Genomic DNA, 13193 nt, shown 5'->3' on the forward strand with positions numbered 1-13193 from the left:
CAAAATGAGATGATGATGGACTTTCATTTAATAGAAAAGGATAATTTGTGATATTTGTCATGGGTAATTTTCCCTATTATAATGTATAAACATCAGAAAAATATAATTTTTGTTATATTGATCTCAGTCGTCATCTCATGCCCAGACAGTGTAGCACATTAAATGCAATAGTTTTACAACAATTTTTGTTTTATTTTAAGATTGAGAAACGATAAGCTTCCCTAAGCCAATCAGGATGGAGAATTATCATCGGCTATTTGTATAATATTGTAAATGATTTACTCTTATCTTTCAATATATTGACAGTTTTTATGTTGAATTTCTATCTTTTCCATTTCTTTTGTGCCAATTCTTTAAGCACAACTTTACCACATTGCATTTCATTTCACGCTTTACTTCTGTATGTACCAAATAATACTTTGCCTGCTTCATGTGAAAATTCATCATCCCCGTCCTCTTCTCTGATGTGTCTTCAGTGGGAAAAACGGGGGTAAATTTGCCAGTGGTTTTCCAGTCACGTTCTCTGACAATTGAATCAACAGAAGAGCAGGTGATTTACTACACATTTCTGTCATCGCGAGTTTCAGGTCAGCTCTGTGTAAGGAGGAAAGCGCAAAGAGACATGGACCTTGCCATGGCTGCTCGTGTCCTTGCGTCTCTCCATGAATGCCCTCACAAGGCCCCTGGATCGCACAAAAAAGTAATTGCAGAGTGATTGGCACAGCTTGTCCCGTGCAGGCTGTGTCCCCCACACTTGAAGGCTCTCCTCGGAGCACCTTCATTGTCACACAGCCTTTTAGCACCTTTGTTCCTCCCTTCCCGCAGGACCTCACAGCTCACCATTGGCAGATGAGTCCCTGTCTGTGACAAAAGGGTCCCTGGGCTCAGCCTCATTTGATGCAGTGATGAACTCCCCCAACTCACCCACCTCACCCCCACCCCACTCAGACACACACACACGTTGCAAACCACCTCCTGCGAGAAGAAATGTTCCGTTTAGCGGTGGAGGATGTGGGGGTCAGGACCCAGGGGTGGGCTTTTAGGAGACAAATAAACATCAGAGGAGGAGAGGAGTGATGTCTTGTTTACACATTAGCAACCATTTAGCAAGTCTCAGTGTTTTCACGGGGTCTCTCCGGTGGCCTCTCAAACAGCTGATCTTCCCCTTTTGTTTTGCCTGCAGTTGAGGATCCTTTCAGGAGCGACGCTGTGGTCAGCGGTGAACGATCTGAGCAGTCGAAGTTGATCTTGATTCGGATTGGCCTTGTTTAAACTGGCAATAGATCCTGAAGTTAATAATAAATGAAAGTGATTCACCCACTCATAGAGAGCAAATACTAGAAATAAGCTGAATAATTAGCTCTTTTCCAGCTCTTTTTTTCATCAAACACTCATTTTCCACTCATCCACTGCTCCATTTTGTGATTCCCAGTCAGGCAAACACACACACACACACACACACACACACACACACACAGACGCACACAAATTGCATGTTTCTCAACCCATCTAATGAGGTGATGACCAACCACTTGTTATAATTGCTTCAGTCTCCTTTTAATTTTCAAGCTTATTAATCATATGTAGAGTTATTTAAGAATGCATAAATTAATCTTAGATTAAAAAGCCTATCAAAGCCTCAAAACAATTAAAGAGTAAGGTAAGATTTCCCCTGGGCTGGCACTTTTATTTTAATAGAGTGTTCAGGTGATTATCATACTTTGATGCAGCACTGTGATTAATGCAGACACCATTTTAAATGAGCCGTTCTCTCTGGCACAAAAAGGTAGAGTTTATAGGAGCCTGGTAAATGACCTCACTGACTTTTTTGGCTACTTTTCCCATTTCCCTGCCCTCGTTGTGTTGATACACACCCGTCACACTTCACTTCTTACAGTGAACGAGTTTGAAAATACAGATTTCATATCAATCTCCAGTAGTGTGGGGTTGTGGCTGAGATGATGTTAAAGTTTTATTTGCATTTTGTTGGCATTTTAATTCATTTAATTTCCGCAGGGATTGTTCACAGTGGACATAAAATGAATGTATCAGGTAGTAACAATGACTTTTAATTAAGAGGGTTGTGTTGGTGACAGCCCAGGTTTAACAGGCCATATCCAATCAATAATCAATAGATTGGCAGATGGAGGAGATTGCTGTATAATTTGAATGTTGTAACTCTTTGGATGTAAGCGGACTCTTCGAGCTGGAACAATCTCTGCTCAATGTCGCAGGCTTTTTCTCTCCAATAGATTTAAATTTTTTTTAACTTCATATTTTTTGACATTGATCTCATCTATTAAAGATGAGTGAATTAAATCATATATGCAAAAAAACTAAGATCATTATGCGAGAGAATTGAAATGAAGAAAATTATAAATTTTGGTGGAGTGAGTCTTATGTTTTATCTCATTTACTTCTATCATGTATTTGAATTGCATTGTTTTTATTGTGTTCACTTCATACGTGTATTGTTCTCAAGTCCTGTTGTTTTTTACCTGCGTTTTAAATTAATCTGACATAATTTTAAAGAAGCGTTTTATATTTATATTTCAACAATAATCTTACTACTACATAACTATATATTTTTTCATTTGGCAGCTGTTCAAAAAAGGATTGACAGTTTTTAAAGACAAAACGTTGAAATTAGTCTCCAAATATAGGATCTATTACACATAAACTCTATTCATCAATGCTAATTAATAATAATAATACTATTAATTATTATTATTATCATTATTATTATATAATTATTTTAAAAATGCTATTATTATTATAATTTTATTGTTGTTGTAATTATGCAAACATAATAATTAAGGCCAAACTGTTCTTATCGCTGCACAGCTCAGTCCCTGTGGAGTCAATAGGACCAACAGGGGCGCGTGTCCTGTTACCTTCATCAATATTGCAACGGTGATGCGCGCCGCGCATGTGCCACATGCACGGAAATGATTAACCCAAAACCTTTATTGACTGGAAAAAAAAAAGTTTAACGGTCGTCAGTCGTGGCGCATGCATGTATGTGCGTGTTGTCCCTGTGTTTGCTCTCTGTCTCACGGCTCTGAGGGGAGCTGAAGTGCACATCACACACAGTGACCTTTGGTGCCGCTGGTTATTGTCGAGACGCGTGTAGGCGAGGTTGTAGCTTGTAAACGGTGAATCCGTGGGAACCCAGCACATGACGCACGCCTGCGCTCCCTCACTCCGTCCACTCACACAACAATGGGTCTGTGGGTCCCTGCTGTGTTTTTAATTTTTAGTGGAAAGACAAATCCCACTGCAGCCTCATCCATTCACACTGTCATCTTTATAAACAGGAAAGTGCAAAAGAATAAATTAAACGCATTAAGGTCCGGTCCTTACAATAAGCTATACTGAGTAATGACAGACTGATGTGGATGTTTTCTTTTCTTTTTTATGTAGAATATGTTTCAACATATGGTGCATATATAGTTTGTATTGAATCAAATGTTTAGCTGTTTTCTAATTAATCATTTGACTTTCTCCAGCATCTTATCCGCATGCGTGCACCTGCAGGCTGCCACAACACCGAACACTCCAACCATCTTCATTGCTTGTGAATCCATAGTTAATGTAGACTGCCAGTGTGAGTGGGAGTGCCTTGCCCTAAGTTTTCACCGTCACTTGATTGCTGTCTATGTCGTAGAGGGGGCTGTACTACAGTCTGCAGGCCATGTGGCCACTGCTGCTGCTGCTGCTGCTGCTACAACACGCACCATCCGCACACACCGACAGCGGAGCAGAGAGAGACGGGGGAGAGCAAGTGAGCAGGGAGGAGGCGGTGCTGCGCGGACAACTGCGACCCACTCCTGAAGCAAACATCTTCCTCCGGATCAACCAGGCACCACACTTCTCGCCAGCTCCGACATTCAGCTGATCACAGCGTTGTGGTGGAACGACGGAGGGGAGCTGCGCAAACACTGAAGGTGAGTTTTAGGAACTGAAGCAGAGAGTATTCAAGCTGTGTCTCAGGCTCTTCCAGCAGGTGCCATGACTCCAATCTGATATTCCAACGGTTTTTACGCACGGTCTGATGCAATGATGAATTTATCCAGAGCTTTAACCTGCAGATATTTGTATGCTAACAATTGAAAAGTTACAGGCAAATAAAATAAAGTCGAGTTTTAGGTGTATTTGAACATTAACATTAACCTTTGCTATGGCTCAATACCGATCTGTTAAATACTGGACTTAAGTAAAACACTGACCTGCAACTTACTTGTCTTGTTTCTGTGTTTACAATTATACAAATAATAAATACCCACTACTATAAAGAGCTTAAAGTGTGTTTTGAATAATTTGCGTATTATAAAGTTTTGCTTGAGGCTGGTTTGAATTGGTCCAAAACTCACATGTCCACGTCAAACGTCGTCTCCGCAGCCTCCAGGCCTCCAAGCATGGACTCCATACCGTCGGGGCGAGACTCCAGCTCCCCACCCAGCTCCAAGCAAGAACTGTCCTACCCGAGCACCAACCTGAAGCCCAACCAGGTCGGACAGACGGTGCTGTACGGAATACCCATCGTGTCTTTAGTGATAGACGGCCAGGAGAGACTTTGCCTCGCACAGATATCCAACACCCTCCTAAAGAATTACAGCTACAACGAGATCCACAACCGGCGTGTGGCGCTGGGCATCACCTGCGTCCAGTGCACCCCTGTCCAGCTGGAGATCCTCCGCCGAGCCGGGGCCATGCCTATCTCCTCCAGGCGCTGCGGGATGATCACTAAACGCGAGGCGGAGAGACTTTGTAAGTCGTTTCTTGGGGCTCACGCGCCTCCTAAACTTCCAGAAAATTTTGCTTTCGACGTGTCCCACGAGTGCGCCTGGGGGAGTCGAGGCAGCTTCATCCCGGCAAGATACAATAGCTCCAGAGCCAAGTGCATCAAGTGCACATATTGCAACATGTATTTCTCCCCAAATAAATTCATTTTTCACTCGCACCGCACGCCGGAGTCCAAGTACACGCAGCCAGATGCAGCCAATTTTAACTCGTGGAGGCGACATCTGAAATTAACTGATAAAAGCGGCCAGACAGATGTACTCCACGCATGGGAAGATGTGAAGGCCATGTTCAACGGGGGCAGTCGGAAGAGGACGCTCCCGGGCAGTGGGTCCGATTCAAGATCCCACATGAAATCACAAGGACCAAACCGTCCCCGGGAGTCACCCGAGATCCCTGCAAAAATCATCAACATCGAGGACAACCGCGGCGGCATGACGAGTGCACGCAGCTACCCGGTCATCCCGGTGCCAAATAAAGGGTTTGGGATGCTGCAAAAAATCCCACCACCTCTCTTCCCTCATCCATACGGGTTCCCAGCCTTCGGCCTGTGTCAGAAGAAAGACGACAGCATCATGGGAGAGCAGAGCAAGTCGGGCCTGCCGGGGGTCCTGTGGCCTGCTACCAAGGACAGCGCCTATCACTCCTTCCCCATGTTCTGGCCCGCGGCGGGCGCGTTGCCGATGCCCCCGTACCACCAGACCCAGCACAAGCCCGTGCCAGAGCTGCTGTGCCCGCCCAGGCAGACTGACATGGACATGTCCGAGCACAGTGACCGGAGCACCAACACGTCCAAAGACAGCATGGTGGAGAACGACCGGTGCTCCAGCACGCAGTCCGCGCGTAACGAAGACGACAAGTCCGGGGACGAGGCGAGGCCGCTGGAGGGGATGGCGCTTGTGCCCCGGAAAATCAGCTACGTGTCCGCGTTCAGGCCCGTCATTAAAGACGCTGACTGCATCGCTAAGCTCTACGGCAACAGGGCCCTTTACAACAACTGTCGCACCGGCTATCTGTCGCCCGATTTTTTAAGCGAGAGCTCCAGCTACCGCTCCGCGTCCCCCTGCGTGGACAGCGAGGGCGAGCCGGACGTGGACGTTGAGACGAACAAAACACCTGACGAGGAGGAGGAGGAGGACGAGGGGGACTCCCGGCCTCCGTCCTCGGTGTGCGCTCGGACTCCCCCCGGCTTGGCACGCAGTGTCTCACCTAAGGAGTCGGGGTGTAAGGGCCTGCCGGAGAGCAGGGTGTTTGACTCCCAGAAAACGAGCGTCCACGTGGCCCAGTCCTCTGACAGAGACGTGCACAGCAAGCAGCTATCAGAGAGCCACATAACTGCGTCTTTTACTGAAGTGAGTGGCTTCAAACTGAGGAACACAAAACTGTAACCCTTCACTTTTAAGTTTCCATTCCAGTGGCTTTGTTTTCCTAAAGCCTGTGTGTATCTTTACGCACATGAACATCTTTGTGTCCTTCATGTTAAATCAGTGTAACCGCAGCATGTCCAGAGAAAAACGCATAAATCATCATTTAAATAAAAATGTATTTCCTTCCATTTTAGACTACATTTTTAATTATGAATTATAGATACTATATAAATTAATTATTATAATTTAAATAAACGTATTGTAATTTTACGAGCTGAAAGAAGTGGTGATTGTTTCTCCTGTAGGTTTTCCCAGCGGAGAGAGCTGGGCTGCAACAAAGGAGCAGTCCGTATCAGTTCAGAGCTGCCAGTTACCAGAGTGGAGTTCTTCCAGCTAATGGTTAGACGTGTTTTTATTCTGCGTTTGAAACAATAAATCTTTTTTAAAAATCGGAAAAAGAGGGAAAACCTCACATCGCTTCATTTTCTCCTGTAAGATGATGGTGCGAGTAAAGAGGAGCCGTCCTCCACAGTGGAGGAGATCGAAACGAAATCTTTTCATGAACAAAGCGGCGAGGAGAACCAGCGGGAGCCCGAAGACGGTAAGTCACACTGAGATCGGAGAATATAAGCTTAATTCCGTGTTTATAAAGTCTGTTTAAAAACGCGGAGGCGCCACTTTTCATTTTCAGAGAGAAATATAATTTATCTTCTGTGTGTTCAGGCGAGGACGCGCCAGTCAGAGCTGTGGCAACACAAAGAGATCTAGAAAGTCTGGCTAAAGGTAAGACAGTGACGCGAAGAAAGGATATAATAACATTGTCATTATTTGTAGTGGTATTAGTATTATACTATTGGATGAGGAGAAATCACACTTATTTTACACGTCATCCATTTTATTTAATACATTATCAACAATTGTTTTAAGAGTAATTAAAATGAGCTTTGAAAAGGATATTGCCACTTTCCATTCAATAAAGTAATTTCAACAACTTCCTCCCACATTGCTCATCTCCTTCAAATTTGAATGCCTTAGGGAAAAGTCCACATTTATTTCTAACTTTGTTCGCATGTACAAAGTTTCACTGGCAAAACTTCACATTTTCCGACAGAGTTAAAATAAAATATAACAATTCATCAATATCAGTTTTTTCCCCCTTGAAGCAGTTTCTGTTGTGTCCCAAAAAATGTAGAAGTGGAGATAATTATTTTCGCTTCAGGCCCAAAAGACCTGCTCTAAATTATCAGTGTAAATGATGAGGATGTCCTCTTCCCTGTCATTAAAAATTGAAAAGTGCCCTAGAAGGACACACAATACTTCTGTACCTCCGCCCCTCAAACAGCCTGTATTTGTGTCTGCTTTTTAGATGAACTCCAGAAGCAGCTGTTAGAGCAGGTTGAGCTGAGGAAAAGACTGGAACGAGAATTTCAGAACTTGAAAGGTAAGCCAGATTCTGCATCAGTGCCTTATCCACCACTCTGTCTATTATCACTGTGAAAGTGATGTCATAGATGGAGACTCTAAAGTCTTTCAGTTCAAAGTTAAGTGTTCTTCTTCTGTCGTATTTGTGATCCGGGCCTTGCCATGCCATGACCGGATGCACCTCAGCAGTTGCATGCGTGAGCTCTCTCTGCAAAGCAAAAACCTGTTAAAGGGCGTCATTCATCCCAAAACACTAAGAGGTTCAGGGACACACTCCCTTAGAAGAATGTGTTTCCAAAACCATTTTAACACAGATTTGAGAGGACTCTTTTTTTAACCTTAAGTCCAAACATACTTACGCATGGTTAGAAAATAGTAATGGGGAAGAAGGTTGAGGAACAAATATTTTGGTGCTCAGCTTAATTTATAAACATTGATACTGTGAATAAATTAACTTGTTTTAAATATACTCTAGATGTACATATAGAAAAAAAATTTAATCTAAAATGTAAAAATGTTGACCAATGAGGAGAGAGTGGATTTTTAGCTGAAATATGAGAATTTCTCTTAAATTCGCTAGAATGTCAACAGAAAGGAAATTGTCATAGCAAATATTTTGAAAACATCTGGATTTATGCATATATGATACACATAAAACTCCAAACTGGTGCAGATAATATTGCTTAACTACAGTACCCACCTAATATTCCTGTTGTACAACAGTTTAGATATCTTGGAGTCCAAATCTTCCCCTCCCTTAACCGCATTGTTTCCCACAACTACTTAGAAATCTGGAATAAAGTGAAATCCGATTTAGATAGATGGACCAGCCTTCCCAACTCTCTTCGAGCCCGTATCTCTATTGTGAAGATGAATGTTTTACCTAGAATCAATTTTGTGTCCTCTATGATTCCCCTTGCGCCCCCTGTCAATTATTGGAAGGAAATTCAGTCTAGTATCTCACAATTCATTTGGAATAGAAAGCGTCCTCGGTTAAAAATGGCAACCTTGCAGAGACACAGGGCAGATGGGGGATTGGCAGTTCCCAATTTTAGGTTATATTTTTACTCTTTTGTGCTTAGACCTCTTTTTGTGTGGGTTAATGCTGATATATCTGTATCTTGGCGGGGATTGGAGGAAGATATTGTTCGTCCAATGACATTGCAAGGGGTCCTTTTCTCCAACATGTCTAACTCACAATGCAAGCGGCGTTTTGGCCCGATAGTTTCCTTCCTTATTCAAACCTGGCGCACAGTTGAATCCCTTTCTAAAATATCCTATAAATGGCACACATTCTCTCCAGTGTTCCACAACGAGAGGCTTATGATTGGGAGTAGACCAATCGTGGCATCTCCTTGGAGTAACAGTAATATCCGCTATTTAGGTGATATTTTTAGTGGTTCAGGTTTAGGTTCTTTTCAGGACCTGCGAGTCAATTTTGCCTTACCGGCCTTTTCATTTTTCTTTTATTTACAACTTCGACATGCTCTTAGTGCACACAGCATTTCGCTACAGCAGGCTTTACCTGTTCATCCTCTTTATAGATTGGTTACTGCACGGACAGATAGTAGGGGCTTGGTTTCAGAATTATACTCATTTTTCCTGGAATCTTCTTATTCTGACCTAGTGCTGGATAGGCTATGGAGGAGTGATCACCCTGATCTAGATCCAGATTTTGACTGGGAACAGGTGTGGACGAATATCAGGGAGGCTTCCCGCAACCCGGACCACCAACAAATTCATTTCAATTATGTCCATAGAACTTATCTCACACCACGTTGACTGCATGCTAGGAAACTGATAAATGATCCATCTTGCAGCCTCTGCAATTTAAATTCCCCTGGTACGTTCATTCATATGGTGTGGGAGTGTCCACCGGTCGAACAGTTTTGGATTAAGGTGGCCTCTAAACTATCAGATCTGACCTCTGTAGCGGTTCCAGCTACTATACCTGTCCTGCTACTGACTGACTTATCTGGACTTGGTCTATCGAGGGCTGTGAGGCGGGTTGTGCTTGCTGGTATTACAGCCGCTAAGAAGCTGGTCGCACTGCGGTGGAAGTCTCCCCACTCTCTTGTCATTAGACACTGGATGTTGAGTTTTTTGGATGTTGTGTATCTGGAGATGTCAACTGCCAGAATAAATGGTGCGAAGGAATCTACACTGAATGATTGGCGAGCTGTGGCCAACTCATTGAAAGATTTATTACAATGATCATGTCCTGAACCTGTGCAATTCTTAATGTTTTCTGTATGTGCATGTGGTTGCAGGATTCCTCTCTTTACTATTTTGCATGAATATGAATATATCACATTTCAGTTAATCAACAAAAAAATATTTGATCACAAAAAAAAGATAATATTGCTTATTATAAACTGAAGCCTTAGCAACTGACGATATGGAGTCCATAATTTCTCCAAAATCTCACCCTCTCAAATCTTCACACTCTGATTTGGAAGCTTTCTATCAAACGTATAGTAACACCTTGAATGGATACTAAAAGTAGTCTGTGAAAAATAAAAGAAAAGCAGTACCAGCATATCCCGAACAGCTCTAGTTGGTAAAATGATATTTATCTTTAAAAAAAAAACTCAAATCTCCAGAGAGAGGAAAAACAATAGACTTTAGACTTTAAAATTCATTAACAAAATGTTTACATTACAGCACATACAGTATGATCCAAGTCTCTGTGGGTTTTGAGTCCAAGTTAAAATGATACACTAAAGACCAGTGTGTGGATATCTATAGCAACTGGAGACTGAAGATGCAGCAAAAATATCTCATAGACATATATATACTACATATATTACTGTTGTTTAGAATCATATTCATCTTGTCTCACCTTTGTACAAGACCATGCATGTTAGAGAGGCACTATAGACTAATTCAGAATGACAAAGTGATAAAGCCACTGTGAAGTGTGCACATAGTGGATTTCCCTATAAACAAATTAGCAAAAATTATTTAACACTTCCGGCTTTTACAATTGTATTATGGGGTTTTATTATTGTCTCATTGCTTTTTAACACATATAACATGAGTTCCCAGTGATGCGTCTTTGTAAAACTAAGATCTTTGTGTGTCACACCCATAAATACATTTATATTTCTCTGTACATCCATAGATGATATTTGGATCCAACTATTGGGACAAAGCCATAACAACTGAGTGACAACACCGTGCGACTGATCCTCCATCTATAGCATTGGTTTCATATTTTTACAACACTTTAATAAGGAGGCAGTGAGGAGTGTTAGGATCTGGTCGAATCTTGATCTGTAAACAAGACCAAATTAAAATATTGAGAAAACCCTAAATTTACAAATTGTATTTTTAAAGATCTGTTTAAGTAAAAACAAATGGTGAACTTTAAGATTTACACTTTATAGCTTTTACTTACACTTGATGGCTCATTTCAACTCCCATTGCTCCATTCAATATTTTTTTCTCAAAAACAAAAGAAATAAATGAACCACAGATAAATTACAGGTTTCTTTTCTTGAACATGGTGAATCTTATATCTCCATTTGAAAGCTCTCATTGATATATCTCCACACCATGAGCCAGTGTGGAGGAGGCCTGGAGTCCGTCTGGTTTTAAGCTTGAGAACAGCGCCCCGCAGAGGCGAGTGAATCTGTGAGTGTGATCTCGTCATCACGCCCTCGGACATTACAGCTCAACCAATTTTCAAGGTTCATTCAAATATTCAAGACAAACTCACACATGGGCTTGTTTTCAGCATTTTGGGGAGCCTGGTTAAATGAACATGTTGCTTCTGTGACGTTTGGTTCTCATTGACTGGCTGTGATGTTAGAAACTTACCCCATCCCGCTGACTGAAATGTGTGGCTCCCATTCGTCCCTCAGATAACTTCCAGGATCAGATGAAGAGGGAGCTCTCCTACAGGGAGGAGATGGTTCAGCAGCTTCACATCGTCAGAGGTGAGAGACATATCAGGAGCGGAGGGAGCGGACATAGCACGTGCACACACACACACCATCACTTTCTATATCGATTCACAGATTGAACCGCCGTGGCACGTTTTACTGGCGTGATTGATGATTGACAGCTTGTGAGTAAAATGCTCTGTGTGTGCGCAACGTCACGGATCAGCCCGGATCTCCTGCAGAATTCACTTGCACTTATATAAACTGTTTACATATCAATTATTTAACTCGGGGAAAGTCTTAAAATCAAAAGAGAACTAGTTTGTGTCTTACTGGGGGTTTCCCTGCCTTACGCATAATCAGCGTCGTGTTTTCCTCACATTTGCAGTGGCCTGTGACCTAATGGAAATTACAATTTGACGTTAAGATTTTTGCTCGGTTCATCTCACACGCCTCCTTTACGTCTTGGTTCTGCAGTGTCCAATGCTTAACACTTGAGTTGGACCAAGAAAGCACAAGTATATAAGCGCGGGTGCATGTAGACGTTTCTGCAGACAGACATTTAACCGCCGTACATCCAAACTTTAGACTCTTAAAGTTTGACCCAAAGTTGTTTCGATGTTTTGCGCATGGTCGTGAATCAGCTGATCACATTACTGTTCGCATCAAACCTGCACAAACGCGTGCGTAAGGCTATTATTCACCCCCCTTCACCTTGTATAAAATGTCAATCATGTGTTGTTTTCGCGCGCACGTTTCACGGTTGATGGTTATATCCCCTTCTTCATAGAAGCTCACGACGCTTTGCACCATTTCTCGTGTAAGATGTTGACTCCTCGCCACTGCAGCGGCTCCTGCTCCTTCAAGTCTCCTCTGCTGCCGCCCTGAGCCACACCGCTCCACCTTCATACACCTGACCTGATGGAAACCAGAGAGGACACCTCATCCTACCTCCAGCTCCTTTCCGACAGCAAACCACGAGGAGGAGGACACAATAACCTCCAGAGACACTCGAGTCCAGAGAAGACTGACGTGTATTATTTCACTGTAATATTTAAAAATGTGTATCCACATTCCCAGCGTTCATGTGTCCATTTTGGCATAAGGTGACATTTGCTTTTCTTTCCTGAAATAATACAATTGATATATATATTATTTGTGGCAAAGTGCAATGACAATGTATATGTACCTTGTAATAGTTCTAGGTTGTTTATTTATTCATTTATTTGGGTTTTCTTATGTCAATAACAGCAGCTTGGATTAGCCCATCCATTGCTCCTGATCCTCACAGTATTGTGAATTAGCTGACCACTACTTTTTACTGTACTCCTCCGCAGGCCATCAGTTTGGTTGTTATGCACTTTAAACGTGTGAAATAAAAAAAAAGAAAGCCTGTGCATTGAAATTAGGCCTAAAATAAGTATATAGCGGTCAAACCATGCATTCTTTTTTTATTTTTAACAAACACAGAAGTTAGTAGGCTAAACACTTCACCCCCCGCAACCTTGTAAGTAGCCACATATTGTATTAAGAGTAGATTATTTGTTCATGTCATAGTTTTCATCTCTACTGAATAAATCGTTTAATGAAAGGAAATGTGGATTATTCATCTGAGCAAATGTTTATTCGCAAAATGTCAAACAGCAAAATATGAGCAAATAGATTTTTTAATCTTACCAATAAAGAAAGAGCAAAGACTATATCCACGGGCAAA

The 13193-nt window shown here is 42.3% G+C and overlaps 1 protein-coding gene across 1 annotated transcript; it reads left to right on the top strand.

Annotated features, from left to right (window-relative positions):
- Positions 1-4418: 4418 nt before the first annotated feature.
- On the top strand, positions 4419-12367 carry skor1b (SKI family transcriptional corepressor 1b). Its single transcript, XM_053426893.1, has 7 exons — positions 4419-6155; positions 6476-6569; positions 6667-6771; positions 6894-6953; positions 7537-7611; positions 11459-11533; positions 12270-12367. Exons 1-7 carry the CDS (start codon positions 4419-4421, stop codon positions 12365-12367), a joined length of 2244 nt encoding a protein of 747 aa, XP_053282868.1.
- Positions 12368-13193: the final 826 nt, after the last annotated feature.

Source organism: Pleuronectes platessa, chromosome 7 (genome assembly GCF_947347685.1).
Source record: "Pleuronectes platessa chromosome 7, fPlePla1.1, whole genome shotgun sequence".
Taxonomy (NCBI): Eukaryota; Metazoa; Chordata; class Actinopteri; order Pleuronectiformes; family Pleuronectidae; genus Pleuronectes; species Pleuronectes platessa.